Genomic DNA, 24782 nt, shown 5'->3' on the forward strand with positions numbered 1-24782 from the left:
TGAGCTCCAGCTTAGAGGCAGGACCTCTAAATGGAGGCGCTGGCTGGCTCTCTACTCTCTAACCAGCACAGGCCCCTGCCGCTCCACCAGCGCCTCCAGGGTGCTCTGAAGACTCCCTCCTCCTGCCCACGCTCTCCTCCCGTCTCCTCTCCACAGAGAACCTTTCCTTCCTGCATCTTTCAGCCCACACTTTCCACACACAGTGGTGGACAGCACTAAGAAAGGAACAAGAAACCCAACCATGTCACTCCTCTGCTTCAACTCCTCAGTGGCTCCCACCTGCCTATGAAAGCCCCTAGTGCCTGACCTGGGGTGGTGCAGTGGATAAAGCATCGACCTGGAACGCTGAGGTTGCCGGTTCAAAACCCAAGGCTTGCCTGGTCAAGGCACACATGAGAAGCAACTATTATAAGTTAACGTTTCCCACTCCTCCCCCCCTCTAAAATTAGTAAAATCTTTAAAGAGAAAAAAAGTCCCACCTTCTTGGTCCATACAGAATATGGGCCGTCTTTCCCTGAGCCCTGCCTATCCCTTCAGAGAAACCCAAGCCCCGCCCTCACCACTGGGTGCAGAGTTCCGGGAACACCACCTCACGTGACAGCACATCACCTGTGCCCGAGCCCTCACACGCTGCCCCTGTTGCCGCCTCAGGCTCCTTTCTCTGGAACGGTGGTTCCATCTTTCGGATCTCATGATCTCAGGGGCGTTCTCAAGGAGGCCTTCCTTAACCCTGGTGTTAAGCTTACTGTCACCCTTCTAGGCTTCAGGACAACTTAGGCACTTTTCCTTTAGCCAAATCACATCATATTACACCGTGTTTGTCTTCTATTGCCACTTTCTCCCGTAAAACAGAAGCTATGCCTGTTCTTGTTCCCTCTTCTACAACTGTACTGATAAATGTCACCTTCAACAATGCTGACTTCCAACTAAAACAGGCAGTACTGACTGTGTCAATCAAGCAAAGGCACACGTCACACCTCGGATACGGCTCAAAGTGCAAGTTCAGGATCTTTGGACGGAGGGAGTCCAGCACCTGGGAGCTCCACGTGTTTCCTCCCTAGGAGTCGAGTCCCTGGAGAGCGAAGCAGCCCGGTTTAGGCTCTGAGAGGAACGCAGGTCCCGCGACCCCTCCCTGAACTCTGCTTGCTACGTGCTGGAAGCTGTTGTGCCCGGCGCAGTGGCCGCAGGCTAGCGTCTACCATCACCCGTGATGCTCGAGTACCCGCCACCGCGCCTACAGGAAGGGGCGGGAGACCAGGGAGACAGGGCGAGCCCTAGCGGCAGCTCCAGGTAAGACTCCTGATGGAAGACTGAAGGAAAGGTAGGCAGCCGTGCACTGAAATCCAGGGTGTCTGCTCGGAGGTGGTGCTCATCTTCGAGGACAGCTGTAAAAGAGGCCTCGAGGCAGCCCAGCCTCAACGTGGAAGGTCCACCATGTCAACGCATGAACCCCGAAGGATGACGTCCTGAACAAGGCTGTGCCCACCCCACCAGTCCGGCATCCTCGTCTCTCTCCCACCCTAAGAGTGAATAAAAATGCATACCAACAACCTTACTTTAGTGAAACAACAGAATAAAAAAAGAGCTTTAAATGACGTACCTTTGATTTTTTGTTCAGTGGCCTAAAATAAAAACAAACAAACAAAAAACAATGTAAATATGAAACTGAAATGGGTTGTTATGATAAAATGCTCATAGATTACTATTATACAAGACATACACTTTTATTACACAATCTGTCATTTAGATGAACTACACTGGAAAAGATATGCAAAGAAAACATGTTTTTTCCATAGATGTGCCCAATTGTCCCTAATACCATATTTATTAGTAAAATGTTTCTGTAGACACAATGCAGAAGACACTGTATGGCAATGTACGATAAATAATGGGACCGCACTTTCCTCGTCATTTAGTTTTTAAATGGTTTTTATTTAACTGTCACCTTTCCATTGATAGATCTAATAAATTCTGCACATATTTAAATAGCTTCAAAAATTCTTCTTTCGAATGGTAAAAGATAAATTAAGTTTTCTGGAAGAAAATCTGCAGATAACCACTTTGGATATATTACTAATAGCTAGGCTGCTATTACAGTTAAACATAGTTAATTTTAAGCATTTCTGACTGGGAAAAATTTCCTAATATATGTCACTTCTGACACATCGGACAGAAGGTCAACTCCCATGACACAAGTTCTGCCTGCCATGTCTGCCCAGCTTCTGCTCTTGGTGACACCCACCCAGAGGACTTCCTCACAGTGCCTGAAGCAGAGGACTGATTACAGGCAGAGGCCACAAAAAACCCAACATTCTGATTAAGACCAACTGCATGGGAGTCCTAACAACAAAAGGCGCGAGGGTAGGCGGGGAGTCCAGAGCCGCTTCTAAACGCAGACAGAGCACTTCTTAACTGCCTGCCACGGGCCTTTATAATTCACTCCGCTTAATCATCTACAGTGGTTGTAACCAAAAATGCCAGTTTTTAATGCTCTCCTTGGAGCGCTGTACGGTAAAGAACTACATGGCAACGGCTCTAATACCGAGTACACCAAACGTCTGTCTCTCCTGGGAGAGTCAGTCCATCCAGGCACCGAGGTGCCTCTCCAAGTCTGAGAGCACTGGCAGGACGCAAAAACATTAGTCAATGAGCTCAAACAATTTATTTCTTTCTGGAGAAATTGTTTTAAAAATGGAATAGCAGTACAACTGTCTTATTAAAGAGAATTCAGTATAATACTTTGATCTATTAGAAACATCACGTCAAACAATAACATACGTAATCTTCTTAAGTCAAAACGTTAGCATAAAAGTTATTTTACAAGTTGAAACTCCTTTTTAAAAATCTCTCCTGTCTCTTCCAGTCCACTTCCACAGGAAACAAGTGCCACAGCACACAGAACTGCGATCCACCACTGAAGTCCGAGGTGTCGTGCTGCTCCTCCAGCCCTGGGGCATGCTCTCCCAGACCTTGCAACACAAAGGCTTCCTGCTCTGCAGCTTCTCTGCCAACAGTCCATGCTGCTGCACAACGCTCCGTCTCATCCAGTGTGTGTCATCTACAGAACGTGGCAGCCTAGAGACACCTGAGGGTGTCTGTCCATCTGAACACTGACTACCATAGGGAAGAAACCTAACAGAATCCAGGAGCTCCTGACTGGGAGGTCATGTAACTGATAAGAGGTCCAGTTTCTTAAAACAGGTTTTTGTGGGCTGGTCCAGGACCTAGTCTATTTACTCAAACCACGTAGAGTGTAAACATCTGCACTGTTCAGACCACGGAGGGTGTAAACATCTGCACTGTTCAGACCACGGAGAGTGTAAACATCTGCACTGTTCAGACCATGGAGGGTGTAAACACCTGCACTGTTCAGACCACGGAGGGCGTAAACATCTGCACTGTTCAGACCACAGAGGATGTAAACACCTGCATTGTTCAGACCACGTAGAGTGTAAACATCTGCACTGTTCAGACCACGGAGAGTGTAAACATCTGCACTGTTCAGACCATGGAGGGTGTAAACACCTGCACTGTTCAGACCACGGAGGGCGTAAACATCTGCACTGTTCAGACCACGGAGGGCGTAAACACCTGCATTGTTCAGACCACGGAGAGTGTAAACACCTGCACTGTTCAGACCACGTAGAGTGTAAACATCTGCACTGTTCAGACCACGGAGGGTGTAAACATCTGCACTGTTCAGACCACGGAGGGTGTAAACACCTGCACTGTTCAGACCACAGGGAGTAAACACCTGCACTGTTCAGACCACGGAGAGTAAACACCTGCACTGTTCAGACCACGGAGGGCGTAAACATCTGCACTGTTCAGACCACGGAGGGCGTAAACACCTGCACTGTTCAGACCACGGAGAGTGTAAACACCTGCACTGTTCAGACCACGGAGGGCGTAAACATCTGCACTGTTCAGACCACGGAGGGCGTAAACATCTGCACTGTTCAGACCACGGAGAGAGTAAACATCTGCACTGTTCAGACCACGGAGGGCGTAAACATCTGCACTGTTCAGACCACGGAGAGCGTAAACATCTGCACTGTTCAGACCACGGAGAGTGTAAACATCTGCACTGTTCAACATGGGAGCCACTGTTCATTTGTGGCTGCTGACCAATGAAAAACAGCTAGTCCAGACTCTTATGTACAAAACACATAGCAAATTTCTAATATTTAGTATTAAAAAGGAAGGGAAACATCTCATTAATATTTTATACTGATAAAACTAATATTTTGATTATATACTGGGTTACATAGAATGTATAAAATTAACTTCAACTGTTTTTCACTTTTAAATGACCTTGACATTTAAACTTTCTGGGTGTCAGTTTCCTAATTCCTCAACTGTGGGAAAAACTCCATACTGCTTACTTTTCTGGGGCTATTATGAGGCTCAAGTAAAATACAAAAACATTGTTTGTGGAAAAATACACTCCACTATCCAAATGTGAGGTATTGTTACACAGACCTTCTTGTATAACAAAATTAAAGAATTCTGGGAAGTCTAGATTCAGAATGAATCTAAAAAAATCTACATTTGCTCTAAAAAAAAAACAAAAAACCCCAAACCCTGAGCTGTGACTCCACAAGCACGCCCACAATCGCCTCCACTCACTATAAGGAAGGCACCAGACAGGTGGCATACACAGCACGACAGGTGCCTGCTTTCTGCGGGCTCTGCAGCCGTCCCAGCCCCTCCACCCCTGAGTACACTCGGCGGTGAAGAGCTCAGAGTCTGAAGCTAGACCGCGTGGGTAGGAGTCCTGGCTCCACCCCTGACACTGTGTGCCTGAGGTCACAAGGAGTTAATTCCTCTGAGCCTGGCCTCCTCACGGGTGAGACAAGAACGAAAACTCCGAGCCAGTGTGGCAGTGCAGGAAAGTGCTGTGATCGCGGACAGCGCCTAGGACACTGTCTGGCCTCCGGAGGACATTCAGAAGACCTCAGTGGCTGCTGCTGTCAGCCCCACTGGCCCGTGGTCCGGCTCAGTCCTTTCTGTCATATTCGCAAAGGACCTGACATAAACTCACTTCAGGTCCCCAAAGTCTTGCTTTTTTCTCTTTTCCTAATCATCTACCATGTGTTAACAGTACTAGGTATTAGAATAAGGAATTAATAGTTGAACTCACTTGCTTTAAATGAGATAATTAGTGGTTAGGGAGCTTTTCTATGATTTTCTTAGCAAGCAGCACCCAGTCTACAACCCAGGTCTGAATAAAAACGAGCTTAAAAAGAAAAAAAAAGGAAAAGAATAGTCACATGCTGCTTACCAATAGGGATCCACTCTGAGAACTGTGTCTTGAGGGATATGGCTGTGTGAGCAGAGGCACTCACACCACCTAGTCTAACCTAGTATGAGTGGTAAAATCTACTGCTCTAGAAGGAGGAAATAACTTCCCTTCTACCCTTCTGGGTTCTTAACTGAGAGACCCCCTTAATAGAAGACTAACAGAAGAACGACAAGTAAGTTTACTGGCACACATACCTCCTGTACACATGAGAGACCCAGGAAAACTAGGTAGCTCACCAGACAGCTGAGCCCACCACCATCACCCTCGCAGCTGCAGGCGGAAGGGGCGGGGCTGGGTGACTCAGGAGAACTAGGTAACTCACCCAGACAGGTGAGACCACCACCATCACCCTCCGCAGCTGCAGGCGGAAGGGGCGGGGCTGGGCAGGCAGTTACGGAGGTGCCCAGGGAGGCACAGTAACCCGGGGAAAGGTGGCTTTGAGGACAGACCTAAGGCATTACCTTCTGCACCGTTTCCAGAGACACGGTCATCCCTCTCCTCCTGGTACAGGGACACCCTGACAGATGGAAATTTCCCTTAAAATGTGGACGTCTTTCACACGGAGTAACTTTTACTTGGTCTTCAGAGCCAGCCTAAAATAATCCTGATGCCAGAGAGACATATTTGGGGTGACAAATTCTGTTCCCCCATACCTCCTGGACCACAAACCTGCACCACATGCTACTTGTACTGAATACTGTAGGCAACTGTAATACAGTGGTGTCTGTGTACAAGCACACCACGTCACTAGGCGATAGAAGTTTTCAACGGTCTATGGGCCCACTGTCGTATATGCAGTCAGTATGGTCCAGACGTCACCGTGTGGCACAGGACTGCAGGGAGCGGAAACACAGGCAGGACCATACAGGGCCACCCTTGCCGAGCAGAAGGCTCTAGGCCCGGTTCCAGTACCACCTGGCTTCCTGCTGAATAGCATCCCTCGGCTCAGAACAAAGTGGTCGTGAAAAGTAAACACTGAAATCTCCAAGAGAATCCAGCTGGAGGTTTGCTACAGCCTGGTCTCATTTAAACTCAAACTGAGCACGTCTGAATCCAGGAAGTCTACACAGACCCTTCCTCTGCACACAGTAACAGAACTGTCTTGCTAACGCGAGGCCCAGTTCGCACCTGCTTCCCTCCAGTCCTCACGAGGACACGCTTTCTAGGAACTACAATTACAAGCTTCAAGTAAAGGCTATGCTATATCATCCCCTCTATAATTAACCCATTTCTAAACCTCCCTTTTCCTCCTCACTGCATTCCCTCAAGCTACCGTCTAGAAATGTCTCCTAAAAACAGAACCTGGATGTAAATCAATGGTAACAACCTACGGCTACCATCCCCCCTTAAGTACAGAGACTGCATTCCCACTGCTACGTCAAATTATTTTCTAAGTCTCAGAACCAGAAGATAAGAAACTAGTTATGCTTCTCAATTGTGAAAAAGAAGGCTTTGACAACAATGATTTTTAAACAGAGCTATTTAGTCAATGATCTCTATATTGGGGCTAAAACATAAAAACATCATGTAATTTTTGTGTAATATTTCTTTAAAGAGGGACTTAAACTCATTTAAATAGCAGATAAAATAAGAAAAACTATCATAATAAAAACATTGTAGTGAGACTTACTGGTATCTAATTGGTCACATAAGAAGTTGTGTCATCTGGTTTTTTATTTAAAATAAAAATAGCACCTGTGGTTTGAAGTTAAATCTCTTTAAAAGACTACAGTGGCTACTAGAGCCTATGTTTTCTGTATTCATGACACAAAGAGTTTCTAAATGCCTTATAAAGATCACCAAAATATACTATTTCTAGTTTTACAGTTTACTTTAGATTGTGAAAAATAAAGCAAAAGTGTAAGAAGGTTCTGGATGAAGCCACTGCCCTGAGCTCAGGAAAGCACCAGCTGGGAGAGTTAGAAGACTTCAGGTCTTAGTTCCATCACCCTGATAAAACACGTAATGAATGGATCAGAACATACAGTATCTGAAGTCTTTTTCAGAAATGAAAGATAGTTTTCTTAAAAGTGTACACAGATCACATGAAACAGGCAGACTGTTTTCCCTTTCATGAGTTTACGTTCCAACAGTTATGTAACGGGCCTGCCTGCCTGGCTTGTGCAGATGTCCGTGACCCACTGGACACACAGACAAGTCCCAGGAAACGTGTGACTCTTCACACTGCTGTGCCTCACAGTCTCTCCTGTGGGCTGTAAGTGTGCTTCCTGGAGAGACTTTTGTTTTGTCTTGTTTTCAAAGCTACTTGGTAGCAGCCTACAGAAATACCAGCTGTCCTCACTTCACCAACAGGTTGTACTTCACTTCAGTTGTAAGCGGGTTATTTGGAATTTGAAGAACAGTCTTACAGTGGCAGTCTAGCCTCCTAAACTGACCCTCAGAGGCACAGAACGTTCCCACAGTGTGTGCAGTGAGTAGGTAGGCTGCATCTAGGGGCACACAGAACACACCACCAGTGCTGACGGTCTGGCAAAAGAAGAAAGTGCCCCCAGACCTCTCGGCCTCTGATGATGGTTCCAGCAGGACATGGCTGACACGAGAGACGAGAGCCGTAACCGTCAGGCAGGCACGGAGTGGGAAAAAATATGCAAAGCGGTCACTTCAGATCTGTTGAGAAGCCAAATGGCACAAAAATCATCATTCGTGTATTAAAGACACTGACTTGGTGGTTTAGAGATTAAATATGAAAAAATATAAACTTTAATAGTGAGAGCCATAATTGGTATGTTACAACTTAAAAATTATACTCATATTACATATTTTTAAAACACATAGTCAAAGAAATTCCAGAGAGGGATCCCTTTCTTAGCATTTCCTCAGTGAACAGGTAAACTCCAAACCAACATGCCGTCACATACGACCTTAGGTCTCTCTCCTACCCAGTCCCACAGGCGGCCTGACTCCTGAGCAGCAGGGACCAACATGCCGTCACATACGACCTTCGGTCTCTCTCCTACCCAGTCCCACAGGCGGCCTGACTGCCCGGCTGGACCTGACCCCTGAGCAGCAGGGACCAACATGCCGTCACATACGACCTTAGGTCTCTCTCCTACCCAGTCCCACAGGCGGCCTGACTGCCCGGCTGGACCTGACTCCTGAGCAGCAGGGATCAACAGGGCCTAGTGCAACCTCAGACGCACACCAAACGCTGACTGTACGTGAAGTATGCCCGAGCCTCTTCCTCAGTAAGCCTCTTAACTTTCTGACAAGTTCTTTTCATTAAGCAAACGGCCTTCAGAACATGGAAGAGCGAGACTTACAGAGGACTTTTTCACATCAAATCCTGAGCCAAGACTCATCAGACTGCAGACCATCCTATGTCAACAGGCCTCTGACAGACACCCAAAGAATCACCAAACGTCAATGTACTAATGTAGGTCTTTACAGCAAAGTGGTGTCAAGTGAACTTTCAAAAACACAAGCACACCTGTACTAGCAACCGATTCAAAACCTTAACTATGGCAATCACTGATGTGCCTCCTTCCAGTCATTCCTGAGAGCAAACAAAGGCAAGGACTGGAGCCACCTGTCATCTACAGCTTAACCCTCCTCCCCGCTGCTCTGTACTCCACCCCTCCCCAGGACTTGCTGACCACACCTAAACCCTACATGTCCAGAATTACATTAAATCTTCACTTGATGTCCTGGACAGGTGCTTAGAAATTTGGGGAACAGAGTCTAATGAAACCAATTTACCACAGGCTAACTGATACAAACAGAAGTTAAGTTTGTATCTTATCAACATCTTCTTCCAGGACCAGCTGCCTATCACTTCTCCTTCTGTGTGTGCGTCCCTAACCTGGTCACCTGCCCCTGAGACGGACTCAGTCACTCAATCTGGAACCTAAGAGTCAACCTAGGTTCCTCTCCCTTCATATCCTTTCAAACACTTCTGTGGACTTTTAAAAACAGTCCCTTCACCAGCATCTAGCTGGCTCCTCCCCCTTCCAGTCCAACTCCACAGTTTGTCCCGGCAAAGCCAGCGGCCCCAACCCCTCGAAGGGCTGACAGCTCCAACAGCCTCTCCAGCCTCGGTCCCGCTGTCCCTCCCCGTCACACCCACACTCCCCGCGGGCTCTGGAGGCCCCTTGCAGCCCCTCTGCTGGGGTCCTTCTGCGCTCCATGCCATCAAGCTCATTTCTAGTCTACAAAGCCGCCCTGCGTCCTGCCCAGTTTCAGGCTGAGTTAAGACTCCTCTCTGCGCTTACGTTGCCTGAACAGAGGAGTTCCACCTCCTTGCTTTCCCTGCTGCACGCCACAGTGTGGAACCAGGTGTGCTCCTATCCTGTACAGCCAATTCCTAGCACAGCGCCTGGCATTCCGCACTAAAGAGGTGCGGATATGTTAAAGTTATAATTTTTCATTAAAATAGAAAAATAGAGCAGTCATTCACTGGGTCTTCTAGAACATGTTAAAGGCCTTGAAACCTCGGAACCGTGAATCAAAGCCAGCAGAGTTAACCATCAGACACCGTTAATTTTAACTTGTAAAAATTTTTATAATTATGTGACATAATCTTTCATTTTTCTGCAATTTGTACTGCTCTGGTTAGTTTCTGACGATGTACTGGCTAGAGATCTTTTGCAACAAATTATGTCTTAGATTTAAAATATACTAATGTAAACTGAAAATTTTAAAAAAAAGAGTGCAGGTACCAGTAAAAAGTGAGAAGGAAAGTGACACCGACCTTCCCACCAGGTGCCTCTCTGTTCCCTCCACTGCTGTGCTCCTGCATGACTCTACTTTGAATTAAGTGTAGTATTATGTGTACGTACTAGGCTATCTCGTTTAATTTCTCATTTTACAAAACATAAGAAAATGTTCGAGGCCCAGAGAGGCCAAACCAAGTGCTGGAAGGCACCCTGCCGCACGCCCCCTGTGAGAGCAGGTTCCAGACCCGCTCCGTAGAGCCCCCCTCCCCCCCCCACCCCCGCCACGTTCTTCACTCTGTGGAGAGACAGCTCACTGCAGACAGAGACTCAGAGAAAGCACTTACCTTTGAAAAAACTATCGGCAAGATTCAAGAACCACACGTTAAGTTTAATTTCAATTGTATGCATTTGCCAAATTACTATATATATGCACGGTCAGAGACATCAAATGTTAACATGGAACTCCATCAAAGTTAAAACATTAAATCAAATTCTTTAAAAATTCATAAGAATAATTGTATTTTTAAATTTATGTTTAAACTGAATAGAAATAGTTTATTCAGATACTACTACCTTCTTTTGAGCAGCTTCCTTCTTTTTCTTGTCGTCTTTTTTCTTTTTCTTTTCTTCCATCAACTGTTCTTCTTCTTGCACTAAAGCCCTGAACCACACAGTTGCAATTAACTTTCCCAGAATGTATTAAGAGATAAAAATAATGTTGCATACAGATTCATTTTCACTCTATTAGGAGTAATGACATGAAAAATTATTCTTTTATCACTCACGGAAATACACACAAATGGCAACCTAAATCTAACTATACAGCCATTGTACAGTACTTCAGTAAGCCGCACGCAGTAGGGGGTTTATTTTAATGTCATATCAAGTAAGAATCTAAAATAAGCAAATGTCACTCCAAGAAACAATTCTAGAAGGTAAACATCACATGAGCCAGAGTTACCTTGCTTCTGGCCCCAATGATCAATTATTAGTAGCTAATGGCAACACCCCACAATCCTCTCCTGTCCAGGGATCTGGGGTATCTTTGGCTGTCCTTGCTCTAAAAAACTTCACAATGATTTTTAGAACACAAGTTATTCACCCACAGAGGATGTATTTCAGTATTACAATAATTTCACATTCTATAAGCATTCCTAATATTCTATAGTAATAGAATAATAATGCACTCATAAAATAAGTTTGTTTCAATTCTTAATGTCACAGTTACTCAAAGTAGTCCTAGTCTTAAGAACCTCTGGCTCAGGATGTCAGGATGACAGAACGACAGACAGACTGGGTAAGTGTGGTTCCTCTTCCTCTCCACTCTGCCGCACAGCAATGATAGGAGAGGAAGGCAGGAACTGTTCAGACTGAGGAACAAACAAGAGCAGAAGCTCCAAACCGAGAATAAACACGAGGTCCCGAGAGAACGCATGTGCCGTCTTTGGGGGCGCCCCAGAGACGCTCCAAGCCCAGAGCTGGGAGAGCAGGAACCACGGAGCGGAATGGCTGCCTAGGGACGAGGGGCCACCACGCAAGCCCTCCCACGCACCTGCCCTGCTCCTGTCCACATGGCCTTTGAATCCAGCCTAAAACCAAAGAAATACTTTCTAAAAACTAAACTTTAACTCAACACATACTAAATTTAGACCTGACTGGGTAAAGATGTGTTCTAATGCTTTGGCAGGAGGCAGGTTTGGGGCCCCTGGTCAGAGCCTTTCTTATAGGAAACCACAGCCCCTCCCCAATCTCACCCTCAAGTGAAGCCTGCCCACCACACCCTTCACCCAGAGCTCAGTGTCAGCCCTTGCTGGGGCTGGGGGGGGGGGGACGACACCAGGGCAGCCCACTCAGGTCGCCCACATTAAACCAACACACAAGGAGAAAGTGCCTCTAGATGGCCCTGAGGAGTCCTTCCAGGAGGGACACCATGACTCTCAGGAGGACAGGGAGGGACTGAAGGACACGAAGGAGAGGGCAGATGAGAGGAGCCATGTGTCAGAGACGGGAGGGCGCTGCGGGTGCCCTGCGCTGAGCTTACACAGAACTCACACCGGCTGGGCTGAGGGAGGAGACGGTTGACTGGGCGAGTGACCGACGGAGGGCTGAGGACTTGGAACTGTCCAGCATGACTGCTACCATCAGAAGTTGGAAGAACAGTAGGACTTGTTACATTTCGTTGTCACTTGTCCCCAGTGGAACTGTCACGTGGCTAACAGATTAGCAGTGGCATTGGCAGCGACTGTAAACAGGACTCAACACTCCCGCACTGTGCACCACGTGAGGAGGTGACGGGTGCTCACGCACGGCACCCTGGCGAGTCGGGGTGCAGCCGGCACAGCAGGCAGGCCGAGTGCGGTCAGGAAACAAGGCTAAGTACGACACAGCATTGTGGTGCTGCCCACCCAAAGTGAACCAGCTCTAAATACTTCCTGCCTCAGTGTCTGCAGTCAGCCTGGGGATCCATGACTGCAGGCACCGCCCCGTCACGTCGAAGGGGAGGGTGAGGAACAGTCCCTGACGTAGATCTTCTAGGAAGCATTCAGATGCCTAGTCTGGCCTGTCCCTCACCGACTCTCGCCTGCTCCTCTCAGGGTGCTCTGGGCACTGTGCAGAGAGGTCAGGGGTGGCCGGCACCGGCCCTGGGTGGTCGGGCGTCTCTAACCCTGTTCCTCACCGCTCATCTCCTCCACAGGATGCTCCTCACCACCTACCTGGGATTTTCTCTCCCTTCCCAAAGTCATTTTGAAGGGTTTCTGATGAGGTCAGCAAGTGTCTTCCTGGCCAAAAACGGTTTCCTTAGTACTTTAAGGACACACCACGAGTCCCCACAAGGAACATGCAGTATCAGGTGGCACTGTGGACACACGGGGTTCTGTTCTTCAGCGCTGTCACCGAGGCCAAGGCGCACCTCCCCTCCCCTCCTCCTCCAGAAATCCCCCCGGAAACACAAACACCCCTCCTGTGCCCAGACACTTCAGCCTTGAGGATGTAAACGCTGGTAAAGATTCATTGAAGACATCTGGCTCTATCATTAACCATATCAACCGACAGGTCTAAGTGGGCCACCCTATTTGACACTCGCGTCTCAAAGACAACTCTCCAGGCAGCAGTCACACAACCCCTAAAGCAGGTACCTGAGTATCCATCTTACTACCCAGCCCCTCGGTAGCAGGACACTTGAGTCTGCCAGCTCTGGACCCAGGAATGAGAACAGCCTTTCAGTGACCCAAGTGTCAGTGACCACGCCGGACACTTCGTACTTTCTCACTTAATTGTTACTTTAAACAAATGATAAACAGATTTCCCTTTTACAGATGAAGAAACTGAAGCTCCAAAATGTCAGTGACTCGTCCAAAGTCAAAGAGCCGGGAGGGTGGAGCCAGGACTCCAGTCTGTTCTCAAGGTCATGGCAGCTCCACCCTCCTCTCCCGAGCGAAGGCCTCGCTCCTCACAGGAGCAGCGTAGAATAAACCCTTTTCCTTCCTATGCAGCAAGGCATAGATCTGCTTAGTTGGAGTAAATCTTTTTCCCAGACTGCCCTCCACCATCCTTTTCCAATCTCCTCCCACCTTCTACAAGAACATAATAGAATGACTGAGAAAACACAAAGTATCCCAGTTCCAAGAAGCACCAGGATATGTGATCAGGGGCAAGAACAGCGAAAGAATCAAAGGCAAAGACTGAACAGCCGCTGGTTTTGACAAGAGGGAGCGGGCTCTGGCAGTGTTTAAGAGAGAGAGAGAGCCATTTCAGTCTTTCTACTCTGTGAAAGTTTGTGGGAGAAACACATAGACCACGATAGTGAATAGCTAAGCGGTAAGGTCCCACATTTGAGGAACTCGATACTTTATTTTAAAACAAGAAACAGGGAGGCATCTAGAAAGCTATCGGAAATGAGCAAAAATGTCTTGTTCTAAAAAGAAAACTCATCAGGAAAAGAGCAAGGTGCGTGGCAGAGTAGAGAGTGCACTACCATTAGTGCAAAAGCAAGGAAGACATACATAGTTGCCTGTGTATGAAAATGACCCTGAAACAACAACCCCAGAGAAACTAACTGCGACTGGGGGGGGGGGGACAGGAGGAAAGGGGCAGACTGGGTGGCGACAAGAGGGAGACCTCACTGTATTAATCCTATCTACTATACGATTTCTGGCTTTTGATTGCTGATATAATTGTATCGATGGATTTTCTAGTATTAAATCAAACTTACACTTGCTAGTATATACCCACTTCAATTTTTTAAATAAGTTGCTGAGTTTTCTTTCATAAAGGCAAATTAAAGCTATAATGGTATACTATTTTTTTAACCAATAATTGGTAAAAAAAAAAAAAAAAAAAATCTTTAAAAGTAGCTAGCAGGAATGACAGTTAAGAGGTTCTCTCCTTCACTGCTGGCAGGAAAATGCCCTGGCCAGACGGCTCGGTTGGTTAGAGCGTGTGCTGAAGCACAGAGGCTGCCAGTCTGACCCCCAGCTGGAGCACATACAGGAACAGATCAGTGTTCCTGTCTCTCCATCACTCTCTCCCTTCCTCGCTCTAAAATAAACAAACATTTAAAAAAATAACACTACAGAAAGAAAACTACTAAAACTTCTTGGAAAGTACTGTGGTAATAACTAACAAAGTTAGACATATTCTAACAAGCCATCCCATTCTTCAGCATGTGTTTTACAATAATGAAGTGCTGGTACACAAGGCCACACACATATAAAAGAGTTCACTACCAGACTCACAAGGGCCGGAAAGCAGAAAAACACAGAATTCCCAGCAACATAGAAATGGCTGTCACATCAGAGCATAGCACATGTACTGCATGGCCCTAACATATTGTCAAATGAAAAAAGCAAGTTGCAGAACCGTGAACAATGTTACTCACATTTTTAAGTTGTATGTTTGTACAACCGTATACCACACGAGGAAACACCCTCCTGAAATACAAACATCTGAGCAACCTCACAACTGGACTAAGAATTTAGGGAAACTAAGTTCTCTTAAAAGTACATCTATATTTACAATGCATGGTAAGCATGCATTATTTTTGTTAATTAGTATAAAAAATCTGTAAACACTATAATGTCTAGGACTTGCTTTCACAACTCCAGGCCCTACCCCATCCCCCAAAAAGAAAAAAGAAAAATGAAACAAGCTGACAAATTGGTGACAACTGCTGCAGATGGGTAATGAGAAGCAGGTTCCTTCTTCTGTTCTCGTCTATTTTTGTGTATGTTTGAAATTTCCCATAATAGCAGACAAAAACAACATAAGCCTCCAGACCAATAATTAAAGGCAAGAAGGAGGAAAATCAGAGATGAAGATGAAGTAGCAGGGTGTCAGAACCAACAGTCTCGGAACCAGGAAGAGAATGGGTCAGCCAAGCACCCAAACGGCAGCACACACCTGGGGCCCAGACTGTCCCTCCTGGTCCTGCTCTGATGTCGGCCGGGCAGTTTTCCCTACACCCCAACGTGAACAGCATTAAATGCACTCACTTCCAAAGGGTCCTTGTGCAAACCGCTGCTGGAAGTGTCTGAGGGCCAGTAAAGCCCCCTGATGAGCTATTTGAAAGTATCCATTAACTCTAAAATTTTAAGTGTCACCATGTCATGACCATCAATTCCATCTAAGTTCTCCAGAAAAGGAATTACACAAAAATACTGCAAAATAAAAGTCTAAAAGCCAATCAGTAGGGAAACAGTAAACAAAGCAAAATGTCTTCATAGCAGGGAGTGACTTACAGCAGCAGTTCAGGAGAGGCAGAGGCTGCAGACTCCCCAGGGGACAGAGAAGTTCACACAACAGGTCTGAGGCTGCGATCCTGAGAGAGACCGCAGGTCGGTCCTTGGCTGGTGCCAAGAAACGTGGACTTCAGGGAGGTTCTCACAGTCCCTAACTGACCAGGGTAACTGTAAAAGCAGTGTTTTATGCTGAAAACCTGCTTTCCTTCTGGGAGTCTACAATTTTGGTCTGTGTGAGGCAGAGGGTGCCTATGACTAATCCCTAACATAAACCCTGGGCACTGAATCTGTCGTCAGCACTTCCACAGACAGTGACCCTGGTTACAATCTGATGCTGGAGAAAGGAGGAACGTCCTGTGGGACACCACAGGCAGAGAACTCTCAGAAGTGTGCGTGTGCCTCGCTGCCTCCGGAGTCTGTCCCGTGCGCCTCTCCTCTGCTTTTGGTTCGCACACTTTCGCTGTGATAAACCACCGTCATGAAAATACTATGTGCTGAGTCCTGAGTCTTCCTAGTAAACCAGCAAATCTGAGGGTGGTTCTGGGTACCCCAGACAAACATGACTTTACAGAGAAAGATCTCTAGGACACACTACTTAGTCAAAAAGGTCAAGGTCCAGATCTATGTGTATCATTTGCCAGAAACAAAAACAAAAGCCCATTAAAAAGGACACATTCCCCACAGCAGAATAAGGAAGCAGAGGGGAGCAGACCGTCAAGGTACCTGGATGAGCTCATGCTCTGCATCCGAATGATTTAGAATGACAATCATTTAGAATGATTTAGATACACAATATTCAGTGACTAACGCGGTAAGAAAGAGCTTTGGGACCCTATAAAGCAAGCAGTCTGCTGTGCTCTGGGACAGACCAGGGAGAAATCACGGGGTTTCAACCACAGCGGAACACGCCGGCCCAGGAAGGCAGGCCGTCGCTGGGCAGTGACTGGACTCCAGTGCGGGAGAAGAGGGTGCACAGCAGCTGTGGTAGCGGCAGAAGGCTTCATGGAGCAGGAGGCTGGTCTGGGCCTGAGAAAGAGGCAAGACTTCTACAGAGAGGTGGGCTCTGTGGTCAGGAGAGGTCACGCAGCCTTGTCGGCATGACAATCTCAGACACCCAGTACTGACAGGCAGGACCAAGGAGAAGCGCTGGGTACGGTAGAAAATCAACTGCTAAATGAGGTGAGAAACTGCTGCCGCTATCCTTGTGTGTAACGTCCCAATCCGTAACGGTGGCAGCGGAAATAAAAAGCAAAGAATAAATCCAAGATAATCGTAAGAAACTGAAACAGTTGACAATATTAATAAGAATGACAAAAGAAAGCTGTTAATGACAACTCAGAATTTTAGAAAGCTAAATTTAAAAATGGAGCTCTGCTGTCAGGAATGATAACAACGGGACAGAGTCCAGATGTTTCTGCTCTGCGTTAGGAAAGAGAAAACGGGAGAAACATTCCAGAAGACCCAACTAGCCTCTCAGTCGGCAACGGTGCCATAACCCAGTGCACTGTCACCAGGTGGCACGTTACAAGCTGGTGATAAAATACAGTTCCCGTCTTCTGGCTCTCCTGCTGCCTTCTCCACATCTTCCTACACCAAACAAGTCATCAGAGCCAGTCTAGCACTACCCAACAGGAAGTGACTGGTCCCCTCCGAAACTGTAACTTTACCAGGTTGAGAGGGAAACCCAACTGCAGCACAAATAAGTTAGCGTGAAGTCAGGGGTGTGGATCACTTCTTAAAAACTTTGGCAGTGGTAAAAAGAGAACAAGATAAAAATGAAGTTTGGGGGATTGTTTTAACAATAAGACTCGTGCTTACTTGGAAGTAGAAAACGGGTGACGGAATAAAGGTATCAGAGACAGTGACAAGAGATGGCTCGTTTACAGTGACAGGTAGCTTATAGCCACAAATACTGAAGGAATTCGATAAATTGGAACATCCATAAAATGCAATACTATGCAGCTATAAAACAGATAAAGAAGTTCTCCACGGTCTGTCTGGTATGAAAGGATCTAGAAAGCATACAGCTAACTGGGAAAAACTAAGGTTCACTATATTATCTTTGTGTTAAAAAGGGGGAAGAGATAGGAATATATATATCCCCATGTGTTGTATCTGCATAAAGAAATTCCAGAAGCACACACACCAAGCCAAAAAAAAAACCAAACCAAAACCAAAAAAAAACATTTTTGTGGCAGGAATATGGGGAAAAAAGAGGACAAGACCGGCTGGCAGCAATCTTGGGTATTTCTGATAGTTTTTTATTCTCACCCACGAAGCACAGGCAGAAAGCTCGGCTTTGGGGGACAGGGGTAGTAGTGATAAGTCAACACACCTTCCTCTTAAAGTGAAGGGAAAATAGAACACAAGAAGGTAGCGATGAGCATCCAGACAATACATAATCTGGATCTCTTCAACAACGAGGTTCAACTTGAAGGCGGCTTCCACTAGCCCCACAATCTGAGCCATACAATACAGTAAGTCCTCATGTGATGTCATTGAGAGGCTCTGCAACTTTAAGCAAAATGGCACCTAACAAAACCAATTTTACCACAGGCTACTCAAAATAAACAAGAGTCGATGGCATCTAACCAACATTATATCGAAATGACATTATTTGAGGACTTGCTATAATGCTCGTAAAGGATTACAACACACTGAAAAAGATAAGAACCCACGAGACCCTATCTGTGAAATTAATGAATGATGAATGAATAAACAGGGTAAAGGAAAAGATCTTACAGTAAAATGTCAACTAACATAGAAAGAAAGATAGACTTCAAGAATCACTATTTGGCAATCCATTGATTTACTCAAGAATCTTGGTGAGAAACAAGATATCTAGTTTCAAAGGTCTCCCAACACCACCAGTATTAATTACAAAGGGGAAAATACTAGCTTTACCATGGCAAAACCTGACAATACACTACCTTAACCAAGTCAACTTGAAGGTACCATGACCAGCAACGAGATAAATGGACATCATTAACCCCCAGATATGATGCACTACACAATACAGAGCATCAGTTCTGTGCTTTCCTGCCAAAACTGCACAACCTGAATCTAATCAAGAAGAAACACCAGACAAGTACAGATGCGAGGGACATTCTATCCAATAACTAGCTTGCACTGTACTCTTGAAAAAACGTCACGGTCTTCAAACACAAAGCCAGACTGGAACCTCTTCCAGAGTGCAGACAACTAAACAAACATGAAAAAGAGATGCAACCTGGGCTTCTGGATTAAACCTCCAAGCAGAAAAATCATTTCTATTTGCTCTAAAAGGCATTGCTAAGACAACTGGCAAAATTTGAGTAGCATCTATAAATTTGCTTTAAGAATGCATCAATATTACTTTCCCAATTCTGATAATGGTACTGTAGTTATTTTAAAATACCTTTGAACTCTAGAAATGAATACTTAAGCTTCTAGGGGTAAATGGACATCACAGCTCCAAGTTATATTCAAGAGGTTCAGAAAAAAAAAGTACATGTGTAAGGAGCGAGGACAACAGAGCAGATGAGATTAAGTGTCGATAGCTGAGGAACAGCGGTGAAGGATATTGAGGAGTTCATTGCTCTCTTCTTACAAAAACTCCAAGTCTGAAATTATTTTAAAATAAAAAGCTCAGGTTGAGGACAGTTGGTGAAATGAGAAATTACCCCACCATAAAGACAGACGCACTCTATAGTTTACAAAATGCTGTGAGTTATTGTTTTGAACCCACAACCCTGACAGAGAACTGACGCTATTCCCATTTGACACTTAAAGAAATTAAGGATCAGAAAGTCTAAGTGACTCGTATGATGCAAGGCAGTAGTGAGGATGACTCCAAATCCAGTTTGCTAAACTACCCTCCCAAATTCTCATCCTCTTTTGAGGTTAAATTAATTACTAGTTCCTTTCAAACTCATACAAACCTCATCCTTGACCTCCAATTAAACAATACTCATTTTCTAATTATTTCAGATGTTAATCTCATTCTTCCAAATAAGACTAGTTGCAGTTCTGGGGACAGAAACCAGTTCTACTTGTATTGTGTACCCAGCACTGGACACCACAGCAAATGCTGCTTCCTGCTTCCTTGCTGGTAATGACCCTCAGACCGACCACCACCACTGGCCATGCCCTCTTCACTGTTAACTTCCACTCACATCTACTTCTCTAAGGACCAGTCTGAACCCAATCTAGGACCGAAACGAGCTTTTCCCTGCAGCACGGCACGCAGGGCAGAGCCCTGGCTCCAATGACAATGAGAAGTGGCCTCAACTCTCAATTCCACTGCCTGCTGTGTCCCTGCATTGTGTATTTTCTCTCAAGTCGTCATCTCATCTGCGGAGGTCTCAAACTGCACCTCCCTCAAAGGGTTGTGGTCAAGATTAAATGAGGTAATGTGGAGCAAGAGTGTAACAGAGGTACATAGTAAGTACACACTACATGCTAGCTACAAGACACCAAATACAAAACCCTGCAATGGCTAAGGGTGCTGCCAAAGAAGGGAGAACGCACAGTGGAAAATGGAACTGCCACCTCTGAAAAGTTGCTGTCCCCAAGAACACCAGGGCAGAAGTGTTTGTGAGGACACTGAGAAAAAGGGAACCCTTGTGCACTTGTTGATGGGAATGGTAAGCTGCTTCACTTACTAAGGAAAATAATATAAATGTCCTCAAAAAATTAAAAAGACAACGACCAATGACCCAGCAAACCACTACTGGGTATATATATCCAAAGGAAATGAAAACAGGAGATCAAAAAAATATCTGCGCTGCCATGTTCACTGCAGCGTTCTTCATGATGGCCAAGACATGGAGATGACCTAAGTGTCTGTCAATGGCTGAAGAAGACGGGCTACACACGTGCACGCACGCACGCGCACAATGAAATACTACTCAACCACGAGAAAGAAGGAAATTCTGCAATTTGCGGTAACATGGGTGACTGTGACAAGTGATGTTAAGTCATAAGGAGAAAATACTGTATGACATCACTTATATGTAAATTCTACAAAAGCTGAACTTGTAGAAACCAGTGGTTCCCAGGAGTGAGGGAACCGCTCAAGGATATAAACTTGCAACTGGAAGAGGAGTCAGTTCTGGATGGAATGCCCTGAACACTGACTACAGATAACAACACTGTACTATGTATTCAAAGCGCAGATACTAGGTCCTAAGTGCTCTCACCAGAAAAAAGAAATGTTAACTATGTGACATAACAGAGGTGCTACGTAATGATTTGGTGGTAATCCTATTGGACTATTTAAATGTGTCACATTGCCACATTGTATACCTTACACTTAAACTCACACTATTAGATCTGTCAATAATTTCTCAACTAAGAAAAAAAAAATGCCACTCATTGGCAGCAGTTAGTGACCACGGAGGGGGGGGGGGTAGAATTGATTTTATTAGTTAATCATACCTTAAAAAGCTGAAAAATTTTAGAAAAAATGAAAATGGAACTTAATATATAAAAGCAATTATTAAAGCAGTATGAGGTAGATACCAAAGCAAACAGCTCAAGACCCCAGATATCAGATTCCAAACCAGGTACCAGATACCAAAGGAAGACAAAGATCACAAGAAAACTATAGATCAATAACCCTTGTGCATACAAACACAAAAATCCTCAACAAAGACTAATAAATCAAATGTAGCGACATAGGATGACACACCCTGCCCGAGTGGGATTTATCCCAGGAATATAAGGTTGGTTTAACATGAAAATCAACCAATAAAATACAACATATCCATAGAATGAAGGACAAAAACTACATGATGATCTCAATAGACAAAATCTAACACCCTTTCATGACAAGACTAAAACTCAAAGCAGAAAGAGAAGGAAACTTTCTTAACTTAATAAAGGGCAACTGCCAAAAAGGCCTTGGCTCATATCATACTTATTTTTAAGACTGAGTGCTTTTATTCTAAGATTAGAAACCAGACAAGGATGTCTGTCTGCTTTTGCCACCTCTAGTCAACATTACTTTGTATAGGTTCTAGTCAGAAAAACTAGGCAAGAAAAATAAATAAAAGGCACCAAGATAGGAAAGGAAGTTAGAAAAACCATCTCTATTCACAAATGACATGATCTCATATATATAAATGAACACACACACACACACATACACACACAAATGGAAAAAATAGAGTTCAGCACAGACGCAGGATACAGGATCAACATACAAAAATCAATTGTCTGATGTGCTATAACATGGACGATCCTTGAGCATATTACACTAAGTGAAATAAGTCACAAAACCAAACAAACAAAACAAACACAGTACTGTGATTCCAATTATATGCAGTATGTAGAACAAATTTATAGAGACAGAAAGTAGAACAGGAGTTGGCAGGAGCTAAGGAAAAGGGAAAATGGGACATTATTGTTTAATAGGTACAGAGTTTCGGTTTTGCAAGATAAAAAGGTTTATGGAGATAGACGGTGGTGAGAGGGCACAACATTGTGAATGTGCTTGTTATCACTCAAATGTACACAAAAGATGGTAAACTGAATGTACCAAAATCGAAAACTGTTGTGCTTAAAGGGACAAACATCAAGAAAAAGTGAAAAGGTAAACCACATAGTGGGAGAAAATATTTATAAATCACCTGTGTAACAAAGGACTTGTACTTAGAATATGTCAAGAATTCTTATAGCTACAATAAAAATAAAACCAGATGGCCCTGGCCGGTTAGCTCAGTGGTAGAGCATCGGCCTGGCGTGCAGAGGTCCTGGGTTCGATTCCCCGCCAGGGCACACAGGAGAAGTGCCCATCTGCTTCTCCACCCCTCCCCCTCTCCTTCCTCTCTGTCTCTCTCTTCCCCTCCCGCAGACGAGGCTCCATTGGAGCAAAGATGGCCCGGGAGCTGGGGATGGCTCCTTGGCCACTGCCCCAGGCGCTAGAGTGGCTCTGGTCGCAACAGAGCGACGCCCCGGAGGGGCAGAGCATTGCCCCCTGGTGGGTGTGCCGGGTGGATCCCGGTCGGGTACATGCGAGGGTCTGTCTGACTGTCTCTCCCCGTTTCCAGCTTCAGAAAAATAAAAAGTAAAAAAACCAGATTTAAAAATGAACACCTCTGCCCTGGCTGGCTTGCTCAGTGGATAGCGTGTCCGGCCTGACGTATGGATGCCCCGGGTTCAATTCCTGGTCAGGGCACATAGGAGAAACAACCACCTACTTCTCTCCCCCTTCAACTCCCCCTCCCACAGCCAGTGGCTGGATTGGGTCAAGCATAGGCCCAGGTGCTAAGAATAGCTCGCTGATCCAAGCATCAGCCTAAGGTGCTAAAAATAGCTTGTTTCTTAAGCACCAGCCACAGACAAGGGATGCTGGGTGGGAGTCTGCCTCACTATCTCCCCTCCTCTCAACCACAAAAAAAAAAAAAAAAAAAAGGATGTATCTGAAGACTTTGCATTGGGTGATGGGTGCAAGATGCAGTGTGAAGATGATGTTTTACTGAGCTTCACACCTGAAACCTGTACCCTAATAATTCAATTTTTTTAAAAAGGGCACATTTGAATAGTCATTTCACCAAATCAGATTCACAGTGGCTAATAAACACACAAAACGACATTCATCATCAGTCATTAGAGACATGCAAATCAATACCACAACAAGCCTGACCAGGCAGTGGTGCAGAGGACAGAGCATCGATCAGACTGGGACATGGAGGACCCAGGTTTGAGACCCCAAGGTCGTCAGCTTGAGCACAGGCTCATCTGGTTTGAGCAAGGCTCACCAGCTTTAGCCCAAGATCGCTGGCTTGAGCAAGGGGTCATTTGATCTTCTGTAGCCCCCACCTCCCCCGTCAAGGCACATATGAGAAAGCAATCAATGAACAACTAAGGTGCCGCAATGAAGAATTGATGCTTCTCATCTCTCTCCCTTCCTGTCTGTCTGTCCCGATCTGTCCCTCTCTCTGTCTGTTACACACACACACAAAAAAAAGCACACAACGAGATAGTACTTCACACCCACTAACACTACAATCAAAGAGTGTTACACTCAAAGAGTGTGGAAAGAGTGGAACAGTCCTGCACAGCTGGCAGCTGCTTTGGAGACAGTGTGGACGGCCCTCCAAAAGTTAAACATAGAATTACCATATTCCCCAGCAACTCCACGCCCAGGAGAACGGAAAACATATGTCCCACAGACATGTGTACACAAATGTTCGTGGCATCATTATTCATAATGGGCCCAAACTGGAAACAACCCTACTGCCCATCAGTGATGACGAATGGATGAAGAAAATACAGTACAAACTATAGGATGAAACAGCTTTCATCCATAAAGAGAAGGAAGCACTGACACACATTAATTACAACATGGATGAACCCTGAACACACGCCGAGTGGAACAAGCAAGACACAAAATGCCACACAGGGTGTGATTCCATTTATAGGAAACGCCGGAACAGGCAGATCCACAGAGAGTAGATTTGCAGTTGCCAAGGGCAGGGGGCAGGGGGCAGGGTGAGTGGGAAGTGAATGCTAATGGGCACAGGGCTTGTCTTTTCAGGGGCAGAGGGAGGGTGATCAAGATACTTTGAAATTAAGAGTGTGGTAATCACACAACTCTGGGAATATACTAAAACCACTGATCGTACATTTTTAAAGGGTTACTTTTATCTCGAGAAACTGAAGGGTACAGTCACACAGGAAGAGGAGTCAAGGCTAGGACAAGAGGTAGATGGGATAAAGCTGAACAGATAAGCTGAGCACAGACTGCAGTTTGGGGTTCGATTCCAGAGGTGCACCTGACCTGTGGTGGCGCAGTGGAGAAAGTGTCACCTGGCTGAGGTCACTGGTTCGAGCCCTGGGATGGCCTGGTCAAGGCACAAATGGGAGGCAACTATGAGTTGATGCTTCCTGCTCCTCCCCCACCTTTCTCTGTCTAAAATCAATAAATTTAAAATTAAAAAATAAACAAATACAAATAAATAAAAGTTCCAGAGTCACTAGGGAGTGAGCAGTTTTCTAACAGTGAGAGATATGCTGGAGGACGACTACCTTTCAGCCGTGCAGAGAATGCACACTCTGTCCCTTTCTGTCTTCACATGGTAG

At 45.5% G+C, this 24782-nt stretch overlaps 1 protein-coding gene across 8 annotated transcripts in view; it reads right to left on the bottom strand.

Moving 5' to 3' along the window:
- TNRC6A (trinucleotide repeat containing adaptor 6A) overlaps positions 1 to 24782 on the bottom strand; it is a 183172-nt gene that overhangs the window by 54512 nt on the left and 103878 nt on the right. For 6 of the 8 annotated variants that reach the window (XR_010751205.1, XM_066383396.1, XM_066383390.1 and 3 more), the window contains exons 4-5: positions 10552 to 10639; positions 1601 to 1622 (exon numbers count right to left, since the gene is read on the bottom strand). The exons of the other annotated variants lie outside the window; for them this stretch is intronic. Coding sequence is in view for 5 of the 6 variants with exons in the window: in XM_066383396.1 (XP_066239493.1) it covers positions 1601 to 1622; positions 10552 to 10639 (110 nt within the window). In the remaining variant the exon portion in view is untranslated. The remainder of the gene's footprint in view (positions 1 to 1600; positions 1623 to 10551; positions 10640 to 24782) is intronic. 8 annotated transcript variants of the gene reach the window in all.

Source organism: Saccopteryx leptura, chromosome 4, assembly GCF_036850995.1.
Source record: "Saccopteryx leptura isolate mSacLep1 chromosome 4, mSacLep1_pri_phased_curated, whole genome shotgun sequence".
Classification (NCBI taxonomy): Eukaryota; Metazoa; Chordata; class Mammalia; order Chiroptera; family Emballonuridae; genus Saccopteryx; species Saccopteryx leptura.